General features: G+C 45.1%; 2 protein-coding genes across 2 annotated transcripts; both read left to right on the plus strand.

The window, feature by feature from the left end:
• The first annotated feature begins 3,313 nt into the window (after positions 1 to 3,313).
• On the plus strand, positions 3,314 to 7,603 carry LOC125547328. Its single transcript, XM_048711247.1, has 5 exons — positions 3,314 to 3,751; positions 3,883 to 4,024; positions 4,419 to 4,554; positions 4,640 to 4,857; positions 7,075 to 7,603. Exons 3-5 carry the CDS (start codon positions 4,419 to 4,421, stop codon positions 7,438 to 7,440), a joined length of 720 nt encoding a protein of 239 aa, XP_048567204.1. The 5' UTR covers positions 3,314 to 3,751; positions 3,883 to 4,024; the 3' UTR covers positions 7,441 to 7,603.
• A 3,975-nt stretch (positions 7,604 to 11,578) lies between these two features.
• LOC125506149 lies at positions 11,579 to 23,292 on the plus strand. The gene is made up of 6 exons (XM_048671046.1): positions 11,579 to 11,676; positions 11,886 to 11,936; positions 12,053 to 12,074; positions 12,179 to 12,296; positions 21,878 to 22,085; positions 22,997 to 23,292. The coding sequence occupies exons 2-6, from the start codon at positions 11,903 to 11,905 to the stop codon at positions 23,068 to 23,070; spliced, it is 456 nt and encodes a 151-aa protein (XP_048527003.1). The 5' UTR covers positions 11,579 to 11,676; positions 11,886 to 11,902; the 3' UTR covers positions 23,071 to 23,292.
• The last annotated feature ends 862 nt before the right edge of the window (positions 23,293 to 24,154 follow it).

Raw genomic sequence — 24,154 nt, forward strand, 5'->3', positions numbered from 1 at the left:
CAAGCACATCAAGAGATGCTTCAATTCCATGTGCGATCAAGTCAAGGAGGGAGACATAGAGATTTGTAAGATACATACGGATCTGAATCTTGCAGACCCGTTGACTAAGCCTCTCTCACGAGCAAAACATGATCAGCACCAAGACTCCATGGGTGTTAGAATCATTACTATGTAATCTAGATTATTGACTCTAGTGCAAGTGGGAGACTGAAAGAAATATGCCCTACCGGCAATAATAAAGTTGTTATTTATATTTCCTTATATCATGTTAAATATTTATTATTCATGCTAGAATTGTATTAACCGGAAACTTAGTACATGTGTGAATACAAAGACAAAACAGAGTGTCCCTAGTATGCCTCTACTTGACTAGCTCGTTAATCAAAGATGGTTAAGTTTCCTAACCGTAGACATGTGTTGTCATTTTGATGAACATGATCACATCATTAGAGAATGATGTGATGGACACATCACGTTAGCTTAGCATAATGATCGTTTAGTTTTATTGCTATTGCTTTCTTCATGACTTATACATGTTCCTCTGACTATGAGATTGTGCAACTCCCGAATACCGGAGGAACACCTTGTGTGTTATCAAACATCACAACGTAACTGGGTGATTATAAAGACGCTCTACAAGTGTCTCTAATGGTGTTTGTTGAGTTGGCATAGATCGAGATTAGGATTTGTCACTCCGTGTATCGGAGAGGTATCTCTGGGCCCTCTCAGTAATGCACATCACTATAAGCCTTGCAAGCAATGTGAATAATGAGTTAGTTATGGGATGTTGCATTGTGGAACGAGTAAAGATACTTGCCGGTAACGAGATTGAACTAGGTATGATGATACCGACGATCGAATCTCGGGCAAGTAACATACCGATGACAAAGGGAACAACGTATGTTGTTATGCGGTTTGACCGATAAAGATCTTTGTAGAATATGTAGGAGCCAATAAGAACATCCAGGTTCCGCTATTGGTTATTGACCGGAGATGTGTCTCGGTCATGTCTACATAGTTCTCGAACCCGTAGGGTTCGCATGCTTAACGTTCGATGACGATTTGTATTATGAGTTATGTGATTTGATGACCGAAGTTTGTTCGGAGTCCCGGATGAGATCACGTACATGACGAGGAGCCTCAAAATGGTCGAGAGGTAAAGATTCATATATTGGAAGGTTACATTCAGACACCGGAATGGTTCAGGTCGTTTCGGATGAGTTTCAGAGTACCGGGGGTTACCAGACCCCCCCCCCCCGGGGGGTTAATGGGCCACCATGGGCCTTAGTGGAGAAGAGAGAGGGCCGGCCAGGAGGTGGCGCGCCCCTTGCCAATCCGAATTGGACAAGGGGTGGCGGAGGCGCCCCCCTCCCTCTCCTACTCCTTCTCTCTTTCCCCCTTTAGCTACTCCGAAAAAGGAAAAAAAAGGAGAGGGAATCCTACTAGGACTAGGGAGTCCTAGTAGGACTCCCCACACCTGGTGCGCCTCCTCCCTGGCCGCCAGCCTCCCCCCTCCTTTATATACGTGGGAGGGGGCACCCCAAAGTGACACCAATCTTCTCTTAGCCGTGTGTGGTGCCCCCCTCCATAGTTACACACCTCGTTCATATCGTCGTGGTGCTTAGGCGAAGCCCTGCGCCGGTAACATCATCATCACCTTCGCCACGCCGTCGTGCTGACGGAACTCTCCCTCGTCCTCAACTGGATCAAGAGCTCGAGGGACGTCATTGTGCGGAACGTGTGCTGAACACGGAGGTGTCGTACGTTCGGTACTTGGATCGGTTGGACCGCGAAGACGATTGACTACATCAACCGCATTACTAAATGCTTCCGCTTTCGGTCTACGAGGGTACGTGGACACACTCTCCCCTCTCGTTGCTATGCATCTCCTAGATAGATCTTGCGTGATCGCAAGATTTTTTTTTGAAATACTACGTTCCCCAACAGTACCAACCTAGTTGGCCCACGGTCCATGGGCCGAGACTACGGCCCATCGTTCTCTTAAGGAAGGACTCCGGAAGCCTCATACTTCGGCATGATCAAGACAGACTTCACCGAAGACTTACGTGCACTCCAAGACTTGCATCGGCCCGGCGGCGTGTGTATCCCTAGATTGACAACCAACCATGTGTAACCCTAGGTACACCCAGTGTCTATATAAGCTAGGAGGTTTAGTCCGTAGAGGGGACGATCACAATTACAACCATCTAGCCCTAGGGTCAGAACACAACTCACGATCTGAAGGTAGATCAAACCTGTACTCGATACACAATCATCAATACAGTCAAAGCAGGACGTAGGGTATTACCTCTTCGAGAGGGTCCGAACCTAGGTAAATACAATCAAAGGACGACGTAGAGTATTATCCATAGATCCGAGATCCACAGCTCGGGACCCCCTACCGAGGTCTGTTAGTTATAGTACCGACACCTAATGTCCTAATTGGATCAGGATTCTCCACTACGCGTCCGCAAGGCTCCCGGCACAAACTTGTCTAGATCGACGGGGTGCAACACGGTTCATGGCAAGACTGGTGTATGTGAGGGTCCGACCGGCTTTGCAAGCTGGTGCTTAGAGGCGGCAAGGTGGCACTCTCCCGTCAGGTGCTCCGTCGTCGGTGTTGGTCCACGATGAACACTCCGCCATTTGTTTATTTTTATTTATTTTATTTTTATCTTTTTCATTTCATGATTTTTTAAAAATCCATGTTTTTAAATTGGAAATATTTTTTGTTCATCAAATTTAAAAAATCTTCATAAAAATTCAAAAATAAATTGTCATAAATAAAAAATGTTCATTGAGTTAAAAAATTGTTCATCCAATTCAAACTTTTTCATAAAATTCAAAAATGTTAATCAAATTCAAAAGTTCGTCTAATACAGAAATTTTCATCAAAATAAAACATGCTCATTTGTAGAAATTTGCAATTATTTTATGAATTGGCGAACATCTTATGATATTTATGGTTTGTTTTTTGAATTGACATACACTTTTCAAAATTACTGAATATTATTTATATTTTCTAACATTTTTTCAAAATTTTGAACATTTAAAAAAATTTCATGATTTTTTTTCAAAATCCATGAATATTTTATTAAAATTTGGCATTTTAAATTTGTGAATATTTTTATCAAAAAACATGATTTTTTTATTAAATACGGAATTTGGTTTCAAGAAGAAAAAACAAAACAGAAAAAAGAAATAAGAAACAAACTTTTTTAGAAGAAAATAAGAAAGAAACAAGAAAGAACGAAACAGAGAAACGAGAAAAATAGGGCGCCCCGCCCCACATACATGGGCTGGGTGCGGCAGTTTGGAGAATAGGAGCTCACAAACCCTCCTCTCCCAGCGAACCCTCTTCCTTTCCCGAGGAGCCGCCGCCTCCCCCACCAGGCCACCATCCCGATGGCGACCACCGCCGGCTAGGAGTCTGCAGCGTGTGCCTCGTCCTACTCCCATCTTATCCTCCGTCTTCTCCTCCCCATCTTCTCTGCCGCCTCCTCCCATCTTCTCTGCCGCCGTCCATCTCCGAACTAGGGGCACCTCAAGGCATCCGGCTTGACCCCATTCTTCTGCGCCCCATTCTCCATCATCTCCAGCAGCGCAACGACGAGGGAGTATCCAGGCCCTGCCTTTCTTCCCAGTCGAGCCACTGCCGGCCATCTCCGACCCAGTCGCCGCCGTCCAAACTCCGGCTCAACCCGATATTCTCTGCCACGCTTTCCGTCGTCTCCTGCAGTGCAGCGACGAGGTAGTCTCTCTCTTTCTGTGTGTGTGTTTGTGTGTGTAAAGTTTGTACTGAGCAGCATGCTGTAGACGAGCGAGCTGGGTTGCTTTTGTTCTTTCTCTCTTATAGTCAGATTGAGTGTAATGTGTGATCAGCTATTCATTTCAGAGTTGCATTGGGAAACTTGCGGCGGCGGATGAAGTGAACAAGTGGCTTGGAAAGCTGAGCGGGCAGGTCTACTGGAAGCCTCTTGGTCGGTGGAAGAGGCTTGCCGGCCTGAGGGCGGTGAGCACAAAGGTACCCAGCGCTCCACAACTAGTTTGTTGATTGTGTAATAACTCTTGTGATTTCTGAAATACATAGAGTCAATAATGTGAGCAAGTACATTTGAAATCTGATTGAGATTTTTCAGCTATCATATCTGATAGAAAATTATCCATTATCTATATATTGTGTCTACTGACTCTTGATCCAGCACATAAAAAACTATGGCTGAATGCTCTTGATCAAATTTCAAATAAATAAAATTAATTTGCTTGGATGATTCTTTTGTCGTTCACGAATTCATGACTAGTTGATGTCATTTTGTTCTATTTCTGGGAGGGTTGTCTTAGATAAAATTATACAACCCTCATGAAAAGTACAAACTGGAATATCATATGGACTTATCTTTTGTAGAAGGAACCTGCAGATGGCTGGGCCGGTAAAGAACGTATACAAGCGTGGGGAAGGTCGTTTCACATTGTACCGCAAATCTTGGTCTTACCGTAGACGGCGTCATCACCGACGTTTGATCCTTTCAGATACACGTGATCAGGGTCTAGACGGTGGGTGTGATACTATGATAGATATTTTAGTATTTTGGTTCTGTTTCCAGATTTCTGTTTCTAACAATGGTTTTTTTCTCTCCAGCGACTTGCTTATACAATGCAATTTGTGGTGTTATGGAGGCAGAACTTTGTATGCAAGGAATTATTGTAAAATTATCTGTTGATCATCTGGCGATGATGGCCAGTGACTGGATTTCATGTGCATCTGGACCTCAGCAAAGATGCCTGTCCACAGAGCTGCCTACAATTCTTAACAATTTGGCATGTGTAGGAATTTATACAGATGATGATTACAAAATGGTACAGTCTCTTATATTCAACAATCAAAATTATCACATTTTTAAACTGTTTTTGCCATTGACTGATTATGGATAATGTGTTATGGAGCAATCTACATATTTTCCTGGCTTCTTAGACTGCTAATTATTCTCTGCCGCAATTAGCTATGTTCTTAGGAGGGTGCGGGGTGTGGTATGCTTGGCTTTCGGACAAGGCTTTATTTTCGTACATATTGCACTTTATAAGAACCCCAGTTTGTGTGCCATTGTTCTATTGTGCAGCTTTATTATTTGTGCAATCTTTTATTTTTTTTAAGCCTGAAGTACGTTTGGTGATCATTTCTTTTTCTTGTCCGTACAGTCCTTTTGTGGAATAGATTGTGCGAGGACTATTGTTTTCGAGTCTCGTATTTAAATCAGCAGAGTTGCGCAGCCCCCATTGGAGTTCATGAAGATCAACCTCCCTGGGGGCAGCGCGGGTGGAAGCTGTGGTGGAGCTAGGTCAGGAACTTGCGGTAGATAGCATGTAAGAGAATAAAGAGAAGAGAATTGACGTAATGCGGTGCGTGTTGTATTGAGCCTCTCAGGCGGTTTATATAGAGTACAAGGCTTGGAGGGCAAGAAGCCTTTTTCTAGAGATGTTAAGAGTATGTAGGCATATCTCTATATTTGGTAGAATAATAGGATAATAGGATTTGTAATCCATCTTCTACCTTATCTCTAGAAAAGGCTTCTTGCCCACCAAGCCTTGTACTCTATATAAACCGTCCGAGAGGCTCAATACAACATGCACCACATTACGTCAATTCTCTCCTCTCTATTCTCTTACACCGACCCCTTATTGTTTGTACTTTAGTTCTTGGCCTCACTCACTCACTCTGCTGTGATTGAGTTTTGAATGAGGAAGATATTATACTGGGTAATCTGTACAAAATATAGAGTTTGCATAGTACACAGGACACATAGATATATAAATCTTTGGTATAAAAAATGCGAAGAGTATAAACACAACTGCACTGCTAAGTGCCAGCCTGACTTGCTTTTGTAATCAGGCCAAGAAACTGGATACATGGCCACAAATTTCTATGTTACATGAGCACATTGTTTTGAAGCTCCGTAAACTATAGCATCAAATATTCTCCTTACTTTCAGATATTTCGAACTGTTCCCTGCCTTGTGAGTTAAGAACACAACCAAATATACTGAAATCTAAACCAAGTCTTCTGTACTGTACAAATTCTGAAAAGTTTTTGTTGACCTTTCATGAACCAAAATTCCACCAAATTTTCATAGCAAACACATTCATTTGGACATGACACACCGGTGGAGCACGGGATGGTGATGGCCGGCAGGTGTGCTGCAGCCAGATCTGGCCGAGGCGTGCTTTGCAGCGTCGAGACTTGGCGCCATCTTGTAGGAAAAAGACCCTGCCTAGCAGTGGTGCAGCTCGACTTGTGGGAGTGGGCTTGTCTTCTCCAGGCCTAGTGCTAAGGCGAGCGTCACGGTTCCTGGTGATGAGGTTTGGGATTGTGCATTCTAGCCGCTCTGGTGTAATCCGATGGCCAGATTCTAGTTGCTCAGGTCCTCAGGGGGGCAGGGGGGAATAGAAGAGAGAGACTGGATTGGCTTTAGGGTGTGGTTGGTGTGCACTTTGTAGTACGCCGGGGGCGGGGGGGGGGGGGGGGGGGGTGCCGCCCAAATCCTCCTCCTCCCTCACTCCCCTTGTCGCAACAGGAGGATGCTGTTGAAAGCTTCGGCCAACAGTGGGACCACGCGGTGGGGGTGGGGGGTGATTTATTTGTTTGTATACTATTTTGTTCCTGGTGTTCTTGTTTGTTCTTCAATGTTGTCATGTGGGAGCTGGGGAAGGATGACCGAGAATTGGATGTGAATTAAGTCCTTTCCACATCAGCATAAATATGGCAAGGTAACAGGTGGGCTTTATGTTGTATAGAAGTATGTTCAATGATCAGATATGAAAGACAGGTTGCGGTTACTGTAATGCGCTGGAGGTTGTTTGAGGTGGCCCTTTTGTTCTTGAGTGCCCATTGTTCTTGACGTTATCTTATGCTCGTCTGGTTTAGTTTGTCTAATGCCTGGTCACGGTTGATAGTTCTCGGCGAATACAGTTTCTGTTGGTTGGAGTTTTGTATAAGAATTACATGATCATTTGCCTACTATAGTACTATGTTGGTATTTATGTTATGCATCCAACTATGCTTATAATTGCATTCTGCAGGGCTGTGTCACTGGGACTAGGTACAAGATCAGAAGTTATGAGCAACTAAGCTGGTTCAAATCTACTACACCAGGCGCAGTTCATAAGCTTAGGGAAAGGGGACCATTGCTGGCAGTAATTCAGATCAGCTCAAATTTTGTGTCAGATTTCCTGTCGGGAAGAGTTTATTGGTTTGATAAAGCTAAGTGTTCTAAGGGTCGACAAATTCCTACCCATGCTGTTATCTCTACAGGGTATGCCATTGATAATCTTTTACCAATTTGGGAAATGCAAAATTCACATGGAGAAGTTGGCGTCGAAAAAGGTTTTGGGTATTTCGATTTTGACAGTTTAGTAGGTCTATATTCATTAAATATAGACGTTTGACCTCATTCGCATGTCATTAGTACATTATGAGAAACATGTCCAAATTAAAGTATTTGTTTTAATTGTATTGCTATTTTTATGGACAGTTAAATTAATTTTAGGTCCGCAGGATTTGATACTTGCTGTTTCTTATTTGGACATTATGATTGTTTGTGACTGGTCTTTTTGTATCCAGAAATTTGTGCATCTAGCTTTTTCTGCTAAGTTATCTCACTTGATGAAAAACAAAACATTTTTAATTTATTTTTATTTTGTCCATGCATGTTTTTTCAGGAAATTATCTTCATGCATATATGTGTACACAGTACACCACAAGTTATGTTCATCTTTCCATAAAAGTGACTACAAGTGGATACTTTGCATTGCCGCAGGCAAGCTAGACTGACTTGCATATGCATGATCGACATGAAATCCAAACTCACTCTAGCATGGAAGAATAAGCATATCTTAGAGCTTGAGTAATGTTCATAGTTATGAAGGTTTGCTTTCTCAAGAAAAAAAAACTATGAAGGTTTGCTTTATGTGTGAACCCCATAAATTCATTTTGTCTCCTCGGCTGACATTTTTTATTCACGGAAAAGAAAAACGAGTTGTTTCATTCCAGCACTATTCGTGTCACGGCTCTGTTTTTCACTAGTCCGAGAGCACTCAAAAGACGGAGGGAATGCCATTGCGTGGATTTGATTAAATGCTTCTTATGCTCATGCATGAACTGTAAAAAAAAACGAATTCATTAAAAAACTGAATTTCTTTTACAACCAACATTGTTTAGTTTTCTGCTAACTTTCCTCACATCCATGGAAGTTTGGGAAAAAATAACGAAATTAGCACCAAAATGTTCTAAAAATAGTCTTGTTTAAGCATTAGGAATGTTCCTTTTTTTAACAAAAAGGATCAGATCTGTTATAAAGATTCATTGAAAGTACAAAACACCTCAAACATAATAGAAATTATATCGAGATCCATGGAACAACCGAACGATCATTGTCGCCGCCAGAACGAGCCGTTGACGTGTTGCTATCGCCGCTCCCATACTGGAGCCCGCCTGACCTTGTCGATCACAGCCGAAAAGTCTTTGTGCACGTGTCCCTAAGGACCAGCACCCTGGAGTCGCAGTGGTCGCCTTTGAATCCTTGAATCAATCGGAAGAACCTGACAACAAATAACCTCGCCGCCCCAAGGAGCTGGCAGGAACCTACGAGCTTCGTCTAATCCGTCCCAATGGACCGGAAGACTGACTTGAAGGAGTGTCACTATTCGTTCAAACGCCGCCCTTGCAATGACTAAAACCCTACCTATATACTAGCGGGAGTCGAGACGCCACGGATTCTCTTTTCAATCAAATTAGTTTCAATGCCATTAATAAGGTGTCGGTAAAAATGTTCTTCCTCATAATTAAGATTTTTACGTAATACCTGCAAAAAAAAATGTTTACGTAATCTTTGAACGTTGCAACTAGAGTCTATTGCTGAATTAAAAAAAAAAGTAAATCCCAGTCCTGATAGATTTGGAGACTTGAAACTGATGAGCACCTATTCTTCATCTGTCCTTTGTCTCGAGCTATTTGGTTTCACTTTTATCAATTCTTTAGAACTGAGACCCGCTCCCAATCTCCCATGATAATTTCACTTGTGCTAATTTTATTCATGCTATCTTTTCAGAAGTCACCGATTCTTCATTCATTGATTACCCCCCTCCCGTCTCTGCCTCTCTGTAGCTGAGAGCATCTTCAACAGGTGCCGGTCACGCCGCGCGCAAAAAACACATATGTCGTGCGCGCATCGGCTGGTTTGGCGCGGCGCGCAGCGCTGGCTCCAGCGACCGCGCTAAAATGGAAGTAGAGCATCTCCAACAGGCGCCGGTCGCGCCGCGCGCAAAAAACACATATGCCGCGCGCGCATCGGCTGGTTTGGCGCGGCGCACAGCGCTGGCTCCAGCGGCCGCGCTAAAATGCAGCACGCGCGCGTCGCTCCAGCAGCGCGCGCGACTCGCCGGTGCATTGCATATGGCATATTTCAACACAAAATGATGCACATTTTCAACACAATAAAAATTTCACACAAACAAGTTGATGAAGTTCATGCCCACAAGTTTAAAATTATGCTCACAAGTTCATCCAACCAAGTTCAAAATGCAAATCAAGTTCAATACACAAAGGGAAGACACATCATTCCTCGTCCTTGTCCTCGTCTTCGTCCTCGTCCTCATCTCCGGAAGACGATTCTTCCGCCTCCGAAGATGAATCTTTCTCCCTCTCCTCATCGCGCACCGCATCACGTGAAGCTCCGACGGTGTTGGCAAGATCTTCAACGGCATCTTCATGGGAATGTGTGCGAGGAGGCTCATCGAAAGACATTCCGCCCATGGCGGCCGGAGGTGCACCCATGCCTCCCATGAGAGAAGCAAAACTCAATGCCTCCCATCGTGGCCATAGCGTCGGGGGTGCTCCAAAGCCACCCAAGCCACCCATGCCACCCATGGCGCCGAAGCCACCGCCACCCAAGCCACCCATGCCACCCATGCGGCGGCGGCGGCGGGGGGGGGGGGGGGGGGTCGCGGCTATAGGACGGGGTGAGCGGGGTGCCGGCGCGTGCGTCCATGGGTGCGGGTCGCCGGCGCCGGCGTGCGCGGGGCTTTGGAAGGGGAGAAGAAGAGCGCAGCGCGAGCGTCGTGTGTGCCGCGCGCGGAAGCGGGCGCCGCAAATACACCGCGCGACGTACCGCTTCCTAGCGCGCGCCCAACTGCTTATACCACGCGCGCGGTTATTGCGCGTCCGCTGACGCCATCCGTCGGGTTGCGTGCGTGCTAAAACGAGGAATTTTACGGCGCGGCGCCTGTTTAGCGCGCCTGTTGGAGATACTCTGAGGCAGAAGCTCATGCACTATTCCTAGCCACTCACATGCTCAATCAACTCCTCATCAACTGCATCCTCTTCTTTCTCAGATATAGCTGTTACTCAGTCAATCAATGCTGAAGATTCCAATGCCATCGGTCGAATGGCAGCTAAGGCCATCAGTCAATCAATTATCTCCTTGGCCAGACAAGTGATCTTGCTTTTAGTGCCAAGTTCCTGCACATACTGAGGTGTCAAAAACGAGAGGCTAACACATTGGCCAAAAAATTGTAAATAGAATAGGAACCATTGTTTGCATGAACTCCGTAGTTTGTATCACCTTGATGGGACAACTAAGCGCCTGTTCGGCAGTCCTCTGCGGAGCGGAGCGCGCGAAGCGGCCTTTAATCAACTCCACAAATTATAACTGGATTGCCGTTCCGCTCCGGCGCGGAGCCGCGGAGCGGAGAGAATCCGAACGCAGACTAAATGAAATTCTTTCTATATAAAAAAAATTCATTCCTTTAAAGAAAGGAAAGGGGATCCGCAAAAAAAGAAGGAAAGGGGAATGCCGCATTGCATCCCAAAACATAGTAACTTCACTTGTTATATAACCCAATGACACATGTAAAATGTCATGACTACAACCTAAGCCCATCCGCTTTAGATTACCATTTGACCTTCCACAAGAAGAAAAGAATGCCCAGTTGACAGTAACAACAAAAGTAAAAAATAATACCTACCACATAATCAAGTAAACATTTTCTCTAACATGCAAATATCTTTTTTTTGAAAAGGAGGATGTACCCCCGACCTCTACATCTAGACGATGCATGCAGTCATATTTAGAACTTACATAACTTCCCTGGTTTGTCTCTAGACAAAGAACACATCTTGAATCCGGGCAAAAAAGATATTTCCTGACTGATGTTCTTCCTAACCATGAATGCTAATGAGATAAGGAGAATGCCGCACACACCTCACCCAAAGCAAATTTAGCACCATCCGTTGCATAACATCCGATACTTGTACCACATACACTGCGTGTCTACTATCTCCATTCCTAAATATAAGACATTGGGGCAGTTCAATTTAAACTTCCCCAACGTCTTGTATTTAGGAATGGAGGTAGTACTTTATAAAGTACCTTTTGGTACAGATCTCGTATTGAACTTGTCTCCTCTGGAACTAAGACGCCACTGATTCGAAGTTATTTCAGTACTTGTACCCAATCAAAATGCCAACTACCATCCCCATATATACATGACCCAATCTCGACTATCCCATATATTTGTAAGAAACCAACGCCTAGCGCTCCTGCAATACATGCTTTGGTGTAGCATAGTCCTGCAAAGTGTGACAAGTGCGAGGATTCTTACCTAAAACCAAAGCACGACTCAGGGGTGAGGACATATTGACTTCTTTATTTATATATTAGCACATTTTACATGCTCAAGGGGATAATCTGTTTCCATGTTGTTCAATCAGCTGGTAGTATAACAAAGATTTTGTTCATTTGATGTAGAAAGAGTGTTCGCTGCATTTCCATACGCATAGTTAACATAATCTATTTCTTCATCTAAATGACTAACGTGTTTGCTAACGGTCATAGGGTTGAACATTGCAGCAATGGCATCAGGAGCCCAAGGAGGAGGATCATCAGGTAGGGAATTAATTTCACACGGGTATTATTTCTATGTATCTCTTTTATTGTACACTCATTATATATTCACATTTTCTGTTTTTTTTTCTTGTTTCCTTTGCAATGTGCACTCAAAGATCCTGCCAGGAATTACCACAGGTCCGTCGCCGTATCATATAATTTAAGTTAATTAAGAAGTAGGGGGGGCGGAGGGGTCTGAAAGAGAAACACAACTAAATCCTCAATCATTACTGTGAAAACAGTGACTTTGCAGATCAATTTGCAAACGCTGATCGGAAAGCGCGGGGACGCTTAAGCAGCGAAACACAAACTCAGAGGTGTGCGAGACTTGCAGCCGAATACTACAGTGATCAGAATGATGTAAGTATAGTTCTAGTCGATATAGCACCATACATATAGCTTATGACTTGTTAATGAGTGCTAGTGTACATGCAGATGTTATAATCTGCCGTTGCTATATCTATCAAAATTTATTTGGTTTTTTCGTGAAATATATCTTTTGGGTTAGAAAAGAAGCTCACGCAACGTAGGCACACCCATTTATCCACATGCTTATATATATTTAGTGGACAAACCTGAAATGAAATCAACCGCAAATATCATAGGACCTCATAGTACTGTAGAGTATACACGGGTTTGTGTAAATGTTGATGGTTGCTATGTGCGAACTAGCGGAACGTCTTGCCTTCTCAGGCCGACGGCTTCGTGTTATATAGATGAGGCGCACCTCCCATAACAGCGCATACATGCGGTTGAGATTACATTCTTAAAGAGGAAGAAAGGAGGTAGAGATAAGAGTTACAAGAGATAAACATTATACTCTAACTACCTAACCAGATGCGCCTCATGAAGATATCCGCCAGCCATGTAGATATTGATGTGTTTAACACCCTCCCTTAATCACAACTCCATTAAGTTGAGATTATACTTGAAGTTTTCAAAGCTCTTGACCGGCAATGCTTTTGTGAATCCATCTGCAATTTGATCACTGGAATGCACAAAACGAATGTCAAATTGTTTGTGAGCCACCCTCTCTCTAACAAAATGAAAGTCTATCTCAATGTGTTTGGTCCTGGCATGAAACACTGGATTAGCTGAGAGATAGGTAGCACCAAGGTTATCACACCACAAACATGGAGCTTGTTTACTTTTTATACCAAGTTCCTTGAGCATGGATTGAACCCATATGATTTCAGCCGTGGCATTTGCCAATGCTTTATATTCTGCCTCTGTACTAGATCTGGAGACTGTAGCTTGCTTGCGAGCACACCATGAAATTAAGTTGGGTCCAAAGAAAATAGCAAAACCACCAGTAGAGCGTATATCATCAAGACAGCCTGCCCAATCAGAATCAGAGAATGCACTGACAAATGTAGAGGATGACTTGCTAAAATTGAGACCCATGCTTAATGTGTTTTTGACATATCTAACTATCCGTTTGGTAGCAGTCAAATGAACAATTGTAGGTGTATCAAGGAACTGACATACTTTGTTGACAGCAAAAAAAATATCAAGCCTAGTAAGAGTAAAATATTGAAGAGCTCCTACCAAGCTTCTGTATTTTGTGCTATCCTCTTAAGTCAAGAGAGTTCCTTGTGTGAGAGATAACTTTTCTGAACTGGACAGTGGAGTAGGTATAGGTTTACAACCCTGTAGACCAGCTTTTCTTACCAAGTCAACTGCATACTTTTCTTGGGAGAGATGAAGTCCATCCTTGTGCCTATTTACTTCAATCCCAAGAAAGTAATGCAAGTCTCCAAGATCCTTCAAGGCAAAGTCTGCACTCAAATCTTTTAACAACCCTGTGATAGCTTCATCAGATGAGCTTGCCACAATAATATCATCAACATATATCAAGACAAACATGCATGTATTGAACTTGTTGTAGATGAACAGAGAGGTATCAGACTTTGAAGGGACAAAACCAAGTGTTTGCATTTCGTGACAGAGACGGGAGTACCATGCTCTTGGTGCCTGTTTCAAACCATAAAGTGCTTTTCCAACTTGCAGACATGAGAGGGTGCACTTTTACTTATAAACCCAGGAGGTTGTTTCATATATACCTCCTCTTCCAGAACACTGTGAAGAAACGCGTTCTGAACATCAAGTTGCCTGAGATTCCATCCTCTGAAAACGGCAATAGACAAAACAAGACGGATAGTGGCAGCTTTAACAACTGGACTAAATGTGTCCTCGTAATCTATGACATACCGTTGTTTAAAACCCTTTGCAACGAGCCTAGCTTTGTAGCGATCAATAGTTCCAACAGATTTCCTCTTTATTCTAAATACCCACTTGCAATCAATTAAGTTTTTACCTTACTGTGGGGGAACCAAATGCCAAGTTTTATTTTTCTGGAGTGCCATGTATTCTTCATTCATAGCATTTTTCCATCTTTCATCACCAAGCGCTTCCTGGAGCGTCTGGGGTTCACCTGTAGAACAAATCATACCGTATTTGGTTATGTGTTTATAATTAACAAGATGTATTACCCCATGTTGTAGTCGTGTACGTCGTGACGGTGCAACATTAGGATCCTCGGCCACAGAAAATCCCGAAACAAAAGCTCCTGTAGCAGAATCTGCTCCCGCCGGATCTTCTGTGGCAGTGTGATCAGGTGCAACATGTTCTGTAGGCGCAGAAGATCCCGGGGCCTCATCATTGGAGGATGATGGTGGATCAGCCTCGAGGCGAACGCCAGTCTTCGGCGCGCGCGTGGGTGCACAGGAGTCTGCGCCCGGTCCCGCAGCAGATCCGGGCCTTGTGTCAGGTCGGTGAACCTGGTCGCGCCGCTTGTATGTGGCCGGCTGGTCACGGAAGCGCGCGCCGTCCTGGCGAACCGCGTGCTGCCTCGTGTCGGACGGGGATTGGCGCGGAGAGGCACTTGGGCTGCCACCAGTTGGAGCGTGACGTGCGGCGTGCGCTGGGCTGGAGACAGCCGCACGGTCGGCTGGTGCTGTCGCCTGCGCGTCTGGCGCGTCTGCCGGCGCCGATCCCGAGGGAGATCGACTGAGCTGCTACTGCGGAGCCAATCCTGAGGATGATTTGCCTCCTGGATGCGGACACATGCGATATGGACCTACCGGCGCGTTTTTTCACTGATTTCTTCATTATTTTCGCTGTTATCTCCTGGAACATCATCAGAAAACTCATGCACACCATTAGTAGCAGGATTAGTCAGCATTTGATCATCAGAATTCGGACCCCCTTGATCAATGGTGGTAAGATGAGTAGGTAAGAGGAGAATTTCTTCTCGGAGGCGAGCACCGGCGTTTGGGTGTAGGGTGGCGAAAGGAAATTGTGTTTCGTCAAAAATGACATCACGGGATATATAGACACGGCCAGTAGAAATATCTAAGCACTTGACACCTTTGTGTTGAGGGCTATACCCTAGAAAAGCACATTGTTTTGAGCGAAGCATGAGTTTTCTTTTGTTGTATGGGCGAAGATTGGGCCAACAAGCACACCCAAACACGCGAAGAGATTTGTAGTCTGGTTTTATGTGAAGAAGTCTTTCTACTGGAGTTTGATTATTGATGACTCGACTAGGAAGCATATTAATGATGTGAACAGCAGTAAGGAAGGTCTCATCCCAAAACTTGAGGGGCATGGAGGCTCCTGCCAGGAGAGCTAGCCCGACCTCAACTATGTGTCTGTGCTTCCGTTCAGCGGAGCCGTTCTATTGATGGGCATGAGGACATGAGACGTGGTGTGATATGACAAGTGTTTGGAAGGAGTTGAGTTTTTCATACCCCCCCCAGTCCGATTGGACTGCAATAATTTTGCTATCAAATTTTCGTTCAACCAAGGCTTGAAAGTTTTGAAAAACTTGAAAGACATCAGATCTCTTTTTGAGAAGATAAATCCACACAAACTTGCTATAGTCATCTATAAAGCTTATATAATACTCATGTCTACCAACAGAGGTGGGAGAAGGACCCCACACATCAAAAAAGATCAATTGAAGTGGTTTGGTAGAGACACTAGTAGATACTGGATACGGCAATTGATGACTTTTAGCACATTGACAAGAATCACAAATAGTTTCGACATTTGCTAACCAACAAAAGGGAGTTTATTTTTCCTAAGCAATCTTTCAACTAAAGAAAAAGCAGCATGCCCTAATCGATCGTGCCACCATGTTGATGAAACTTTGACAACACCATTGGCTTGTTTATTGAGTCTCCTAAGCTCCAGAATCAACGGGTAAAGCCCTCGAACACATCTACCTCGATAGAGAACCTTCTTCGTGGCCTGGTCCTTGATCAGAAAGAAATAAGGATGAAATTCAAGGAAAACATGATTATCAAGGGCAATTCTATGAACAGAGAGGAGACTTTTAGCAGCACTAGGGACATGCAAAATTTTCTTGAGATGAATTGGACGGTGAGGGGTACGAAACGTAGAATGACCAATGTGACAAATCTGCATACCTTCTCCACTTGCCGTGTGGATGTGATCTTTGCCATGATACTTGTCTTTCATCGTGACCTTCTCAAGCTCGTTGGTGATGTGATTGGTGGCGCCGCTATCGACGTACCAATTTGTGTCGATGCCGTAGGATCCATCAGCGGCGGCAGCCATTTTTTCTTCATCTTGGGAGTCCTCGTCGTCTTCATCATAATGATACCAGCAATCCTTCGCGGTGTGCCCTAGCTTACCGCAAATTTGGCAGCGAGGCGTCTCCGGTCGGGCCCGAGGTGGACCGCCGCCACGACGACTGCGAGATGCACCAGAGCGGCTGTTGCCGCCGCCTCTGTGTCCGCCAGATCGCCCCTTGGCGCGAGAAGAGCTGCGGCCACGTGATCCACCACCACGGCCACGCACCGCGGCGTTGGTAGAGGAGCGGAAGCCGCCGCTGCCCGAGTGATTAAACTAGGCCATGCGCTGGTCGAAGTTGCTGAGCATGGCGTAGAGCTCGTCGATGGAGACCGGCGTGACGCGTGCGTCGAGGGCGGAGACGAGGGGCTGGTAGTCGACGTCGAGGCCGTGGATGATGTAGGAGATGAGTTCGTCATCTTGGATGACCTTCCCCGCAGCGGCAAGCTCGTCGGCGAGGCCACGGAGAGAGGCGAAGTAGGCGGCAACCGTCTGGTTGCCCTTCTGCGCATTGATGAGCGACGTCCTGATGTTATTCACGCGGCTCATGGACTGCGAGGAAAACATACCTGCCACCGCTGTCCAGAGCACGTGCGCCGTGGTGACCGTGGTCACCGCGATCAGTACCTCCTTGGAGAGGGTGCTGAGCAGGTAGCCCAACACCTGTTGATCCTCCCAGACCCAGATTGGGTGGAGAGGGTTGGGCTCAGCGCTTTCTTTGCCATCCTTGTCCTTGGTGACATGAAGCCTGGCCGGCTCCGGTGTGGTGCCGTCGACGTAGCTGAAGACGCCGGCGCCGCGCAGATGAGGAGTGACCTGCGTGCGCCAGAGCACGTAGTTCATGCGTGTTAGCTTCTCGGTGACCAGCCCATTGAGGGTGGTCTGGGAAGCGCTGGAGGAGGAGGAGGAAGACGTGGCTAGGCTCGGTAGATGGGATCTCAGTAGATGGGAAGAGATGGGGCTCTGATTACCATGTGCGAACTAGCGGAACGTCTTGCCTTCTCAGGCCGACGGCTTCGTGTTATATAAATGGGACGCACCTCCCATAACAGCGCATACATGCGGTTGAGATTACATTCTTGAAGAGGAAGAAAGGAGGTAGAGATAAGAGTTACAAGAGATAAACATTATACTCTAACTACCTAACCAGATGCGCCTCATGAAGATATCCGCCAGCTATGTAGATATTGATGTGTTTAACATGCTAGAGTTTTTCTTAGAGTATACACGGAGTTATGCACACGTGCATGACTTGTTTTTAGATAAATATATCCTGTCTAGTTTTGTTTTCCTCGACGATTCGGGCATTTACACAGGCTACAACCCATATTTCCCACTACTTTATCTAATAATATGCAACTAAAAATTAATTGGAATGACAATATGAGATTACTCTTGATGTTTAAATCTACTAGTAATAACATTTTGACGAGATAACTCATAATAGGTATTTGAGTCTTCAACATTTTTTACGAATCATCAAAGCTTCAGGCACTCCTGTTCTTAAACGACACCTACTTAAAAAAACAAGGAATCAACTCGTGAAGCCAATCCTGTTTTTTCTAAACACGGAAACCGCGTTAGTTAGGGTATTTTCTACCTAAATAATCTACATAGTATTAACAGATTAACACGTGTTCAGAATCACCCGCAAAAAAAGTGTTCGGAATAGAATTTTTTGATGGGTATTTTATTTCTAGACTTCGTCCTATCTGGAGTGTAGAGTTCCAGTAGCCACCAAAATAAATAGCCCAGTCATAGGTTCTGCTGCTCCATTCAACCTTATTTCCCTGCAAAAATAAACTTTGTTAAAAAAACGTCACACTGAAATTCATTATTTGTATGAGTTAAGTCCTACATGTGAACTTGTGTCCCGCCGCCTCCTTCGCACCTCTCCTCCTCCGCTCCCGCCGCCTCCTTCTCACCTCTCCTCCTTAGCTCCCGCCGGAGGACGCGGGCAGGCAAAGCCTGTTTGGCCGACGGCGGCGATGAGTGCACCTCCTCGCGTGGCGATCTCTCACACGGGGAGCCCTTTAGAGGCGCGGCGCGGCTGATGAAGTTTGGTCGCCGGGCCGGTGGCTCTGGATTTCCTAGTTGGTCGTCGTGCTGCTGTGCAGCATGGGCAATGGTGGCCGGCGAGAGCAACTGCGCGTGATGCTGGGTCTCCCTCGCCTAGGTCTGATGGCAGCGGCTCGGGGTCTGGTCGATGTAGCGGCGATGCGACAACAATAGTGGCAATGGCTTGCAACGGCCGTGGAATTGTCGATGTAGCTTGGCTCCATTGTCGTTGTCACTCTCTGCCACAAAGTTTCCTAAGTATATGCGTGTGAGACAGTTTTGGATGATGTTCGGTTTCCACGTTTTGTGATAGTCTTGTGCTCGTACCCATAGATTTGATTGTGTAATGATATCCATGCCATGGACATGCACGCGAGAAGCTATCTCCATGCACAAATGTCATCGAGCAGCGGTCGATGAATCTGTGACGTGTCATAACTAAGAGAACACATATCAGCATATATATCAAAGATATAGTCAAATATATAGCAGAAACGTCGTTTATGCGAACTTAGATACCAAACATAGCACATGGCAACACATTGCAACTTTATGACATAACAAACCTAGCCATAGCAAAAAGTAGCCTTGGGTTCATATTTGTTGCACAACAACATTTATGATCCAATATGCTCATTTTGCTGCCATGGCAGAATGTTTTAGCCTTGGAGCTCATATTTGTTGCCATGGCAAACATTTGGCAGCAATCATGAGCCAAAGGGCTTTGCTGCCATGGCAACAATTATGAACCAAGTGGCTCATTTTCCTACCACGGCAGAACTTATTAGCCCTAGGGATCATATATTTGTTGCCATGGCAGCATGCTCTGCCATGGCATCATTTAATTATCACCAAAGAGCTCACTTCGCTCTCATGGCAGAATTTTCATGTTTTGATACCTCAAAAAACTGGTAAGGTTAACGAAGTTGACATAATGGGTCACTTGCAGCATGCATCTTAAAAAGTTTAGTATTAACTACACAAATGGTACGGTAACTCTAGACACTCAAGTTTTAAACAACATTTTAAAGCGACATTCTTGTTATATACAACACCGCGACTCCACTGGCAGTCGTTCACTTCAGGGGCGTAGGCTTGTGTTGTGTTGGGACGAAGAAGGGAGAACATCATGCAAAGGAGGTGAAATAGTCTGGGATGTTGGCTTTATGTCCCTTCTGCTGACCCCATCGGCCCTCCAGGGTTTCGTTGTCATCGTAGAAGATCTCGTTCTCCTCGAGGAAATCCTTGATGTTGATCTTAGCAAGGATGTTGGATTTGTCTAAACTCGACTGTGCATCATCAGGTGTGATTAGCTCTAGGGTTTTACCCCAATTGGTGACACCCTCCTTTTTTTGTAGGTTGTATGCATCCTTGTGTATTCTTCCATGTGGTTCATGACATAGTAGGCAGTCATCGCACTACTTGCATGCGGCTGTTGCTGGCAACAAAAGTTAATTTGTATTGTGGCCAAAGCATGGCAACCTGACGTTGCTTTTCTTTGTGCAATCTCTCCTGATGTATCCTCCTATTGTGGGAAAGTCGTATAGAACTGAATCTAGAAGCCCCTTCGGTTTGGTGTAGACTCTCTTCTCGCTTCTGATCAAATCCAAGAAATAAGAGTGGACAATATTTAGGGATAGGACCATGAGGATCCAACGGTTGTTACACAAATAGCATAACAGAGTAGTATGGTCAACATTAGTACACTGCAAGCTTGGCATGGCCTTCTGCCCTACCACGATTGATATACAAGCAGCCAAATTGAGATCCTAGTCTTGGTCACCTATGATCTCCTCCCCCCCCCCAATCCCCGCCCCCCACCAAACGATAACGACAATGGCCATCTCAAAATCATCATCTTATTTCTCCTCAATTGAAGAGTCGTCGAAGTACATCGCCCTCAATCTCTACATCTACCAATTTGCAATATTGGACGATGAATTTGATTGCAAAAACAGTAAAGAAAGCAAAGAAAAAGGTAAAAAATGTACATGGGCAATTCGTTAAACACTTGATGGGCGAAGTAGGTGAGAGCCACGGTGGCTGACATTGTTGTGGATGGATGGCGGGGCTGAGGAGATGGCATGCGTTCATTGAGGAGCTCGATTCCCCCCAAAGTCGTGCTCACCCTTCGCCGAGCAAGCTAGTCGTGGCTCGGTTCGGTGTTCGGAAGGTTGTTGCCATGGCCATGATTCTGACGTCGTTTAGCTCGAGCGCGGGTAATCTACCCATCTAGCTCCTCTAGCGGTTAATTTTCCAATGAAATGAGGCTTCGCGGTGGCCTTAGTCGTCCTCGAGCTCGCGGCGGCGAAGAGATGCGTCGATTCTAGCGACGGTAGCGAAGAGGTGTGTCGATTCCGATGTGTTGATGGCAGACGAGTGAATTAAAGGTCGAGCGGGAGGTTGGCAGGGCAGAAGGGTGTCCAGGGTGGTCGCTGAAAGCAAGGAACACAACGGAGGTGGCTGAGAGAGAGAGAGAGAGAGAGAGAGAGAGAGAGAGGCGGCCCGTGGCTGAAAGGGATCTTTTGCTAAGAGTTGATTTCAATGCTCAAATTTGAGTGGAGATGGGCACTTCTTAAATTTTGAGGAGTTAAACCACTTGAGGACCAATGTCCGTCTGGCCTGAGGAAACCTTTGCACGCCTCCGTTATCTTTTGGGAGGCCTACGCGGCTACGCCCCATAGAAACTGTCTACCTAAGACTGTCCCTTGGCCCGTGGGTCTGACACAAGATTAGAAAAGCTCTTCCAGAGTGGTAGGTATCTCACTGATGGTCTTTCTATTTTCTAATAAATTCAGGAAAAACAACTTTACAAGAAATCCGGACACTACCAATTCTTAAACATTTCTGCTCTTAACTCCTCAAAAGAGAGTTAAGGCCTTTTAGGGTTCGGTTAGAGTTGCCCTTAGGCTTCAACTTGAGCTGATGAGTGTCTTTTTTCCACGAGCTGATGAGTGAATGGAATGGGCTGTTTCATCATAAACTTAGGAAGAAAAGGTTTTGAGTTTAAGATTTGGTTCACTTGTTGTAACCTAGTCATTGCTGTTTTGGTGAGTACCCATGCTTCTGCAGCCCACGTCGTAGCTCCAGTATAGGGTAGTATTTCGAGTTGGACTATAGTCTGTTACTTTTACATGTAAAACTAAAGGCACATCAAACATGGGCGAGTGTATTAGTATCTTTTAACGACTTCTGCTCCTATATCCCTACAAATGAAACAGTCAAGCACGCAACATACAGACATATCTGAAAACTGCAGTGCACATATTTTCTTTGTTTGCCAGGTGGCGGTTACTGTGACGGAGGCGAATACGGGAGACAGTTACTTCTTTGAAGGCAAGTACACTAGCCAGGGGGACGACGGCAAGCACTATTACCATGCAATGTTCAAAGCAACGGTTGGGAGTGAGGAGGGAGTCCTGTTCTTCGCGGAGCTAGAGGGTACTAGATATCCACGAAAAGTGCTACAGTGTGTTATCCTTGAAGAAGAAGGTAGAATTGCTGCTACACTCTTGTTTACTTCCCTCAAGCATAGTTAAGACATGATTAAGATGTGGGTTGGGGGGGGGGGGGGGGGGGGTGCAGATCTTGCTATTAATTTCTGAAAGATAATTTGCACAAGTTTCATGTTTTATTTATATTCATGTATTCCAATGTACATATCACTGTGCATACCTTTGAGACTATGTTCATGTCTAAATGTCATGTACTTTTGAACTGAGAGAGTATACAATTTGTAGAATATCAACAAATTGTGGGTTAACACCACTATCACAAGTATATCCATAAAAAAAATTGGTATGGGCAAGTAATTTGACTCATGTCCCATTGGCCATTGTATTCAGCCGGAATGTGCTACTAACTTTTGATCTTACTGTGTTCAAACATGATGTAGTAGGACTAACTAAATATGTTGTTGCATAAATAAGCGGTATGACTGATTAACTAAAATTAGGTCTACCAAATCGATGACTAGATGTTTGTTGGAATTTCTAGCATCTATTCTGCCCAAACTTGTTTCTATCTTTGAAGTTGTCTAATGTCTAAATAGGCACATTAACAGAAGTTCATTTATAAAGCATATAAATGAAAAAATGGTATAAAGAACGAATAATCTCACTCTCTTAGAACATATTGTCCGTATACTATACTTGGTACCTTTATGGCCGAATTTAACCTTTGGACAACTGAGGGTTAGGATTGAACATGTCTCTTACGTCTTACTAGAAAAGTGAAAAGGGCTCTATGGTTGAGCATATGGAAATATTTATTTTGGACCATACTGAACGTAGAAATTAACAGTGTTGTTTCATCAGGAGTTTTCTCAACGTGGTGGATATTACAGACCTCGTATGGATTGTAATGTTTTGCTCTGTTTCCTTTGTTTGGTTATAAAAATACAGAAAACGTGGACAAATGCGACTTCTGCTCAAGCATATACCATCCATCAGGCGATTATCTGGGCAAGAAGGAGTGAGCTAACAGGGAGGAGAGCACTTGTGTCGGTGATGCTTATCCCTAGATAAGCTAAATGCATGTTCCCGTGCATTACAACATTAATAAAAGGAATTTGGGAATAATGTGTGCTGTAATAATAAGTACTGTAGTTCTGAATTATCAGTGTACTCCTGTGACACACACACACACACACACAATCATTTCTCTTGAACTTGATACCCTAAGGATCAGAAACTTTAAATTTATACAAGGATCAGAAACTTCACATTTATTCAGAGTAAGTCGCATCTCATAAGATGGGATGGTCCCATCCATGCAACACGCTGATAGCATCTACTAGTAGCAATACTCTCTCAGGTACAAGAATTGGGTTCGGATTACAAGCTCTCGGAGCCAAATGGGGAAGAAAGTGGGAAAGGGAAAGAGAGTTGCCGCCGCCAGTTCCTGATCCATCTCGGGATGAACCCTAGCGTAGCCCCTCTCCGCGTCTTAAGTAGTCTTCTGCCGGCTGGTGGTTGGGCCGCTGACCCATTCCGGGCCTGTTACCTTGGAGTTGGGCTTCCGGTTACGAATGGGCCGGCCTTGTACCCCTCCCTGGGCCTTGCTGCTCTGCTCGTGCGGGTCTGTAGCTAGAGTGCCGCTGACAATCCCCTCCCCTTGAAAAACAGCTTGTCCCCAAGCCGGCACATCAGGAAAGTGTTGTCGAAGGCGGTCGAGGTCTTCCCACTTGGCCTTGTCTTCAGTAGAGTGCGACCAGTGTACGAGGCCTTGCCTAATCGTCCCACGTCCAGTATGCTTGTCGCGAAGGCGGAGGACGCGCAGTGGCACCCAGGCTGGGGCACGCGGAAAGCGCCGGTGCAGGTCCTCCAAATCCTCCCAGGTGGTGTCGTCGGTCTGCGCCCCGGTCTAGCGGATCTCGCCTTGGCGGACCATCTTGTTGGCCTTCTTGCGCCAGCGGTATTGAAGAACCTCTAGAGAAACCTGAAATGCCAACACGTCAGAAGGAAGGGCCGTCGCCCGCTACTCCGGTCGGAGGTGTGCTCGTTTGAGTTGTGACACATGAAACACGAGGTGGACCAAGGAGCCCTCCGGTAACTGGAGAC

Source organism: Triticum urartu, chromosome 1 (genome assembly GCF_003073215.2).
Source record: "Triticum urartu cultivar G1812 chromosome 1, Tu2.1, whole genome shotgun sequence".
Taxonomy (NCBI): Eukaryota; Viridiplantae; Streptophyta; class Magnoliopsida; order Poales; family Poaceae; genus Triticum; species Triticum urartu.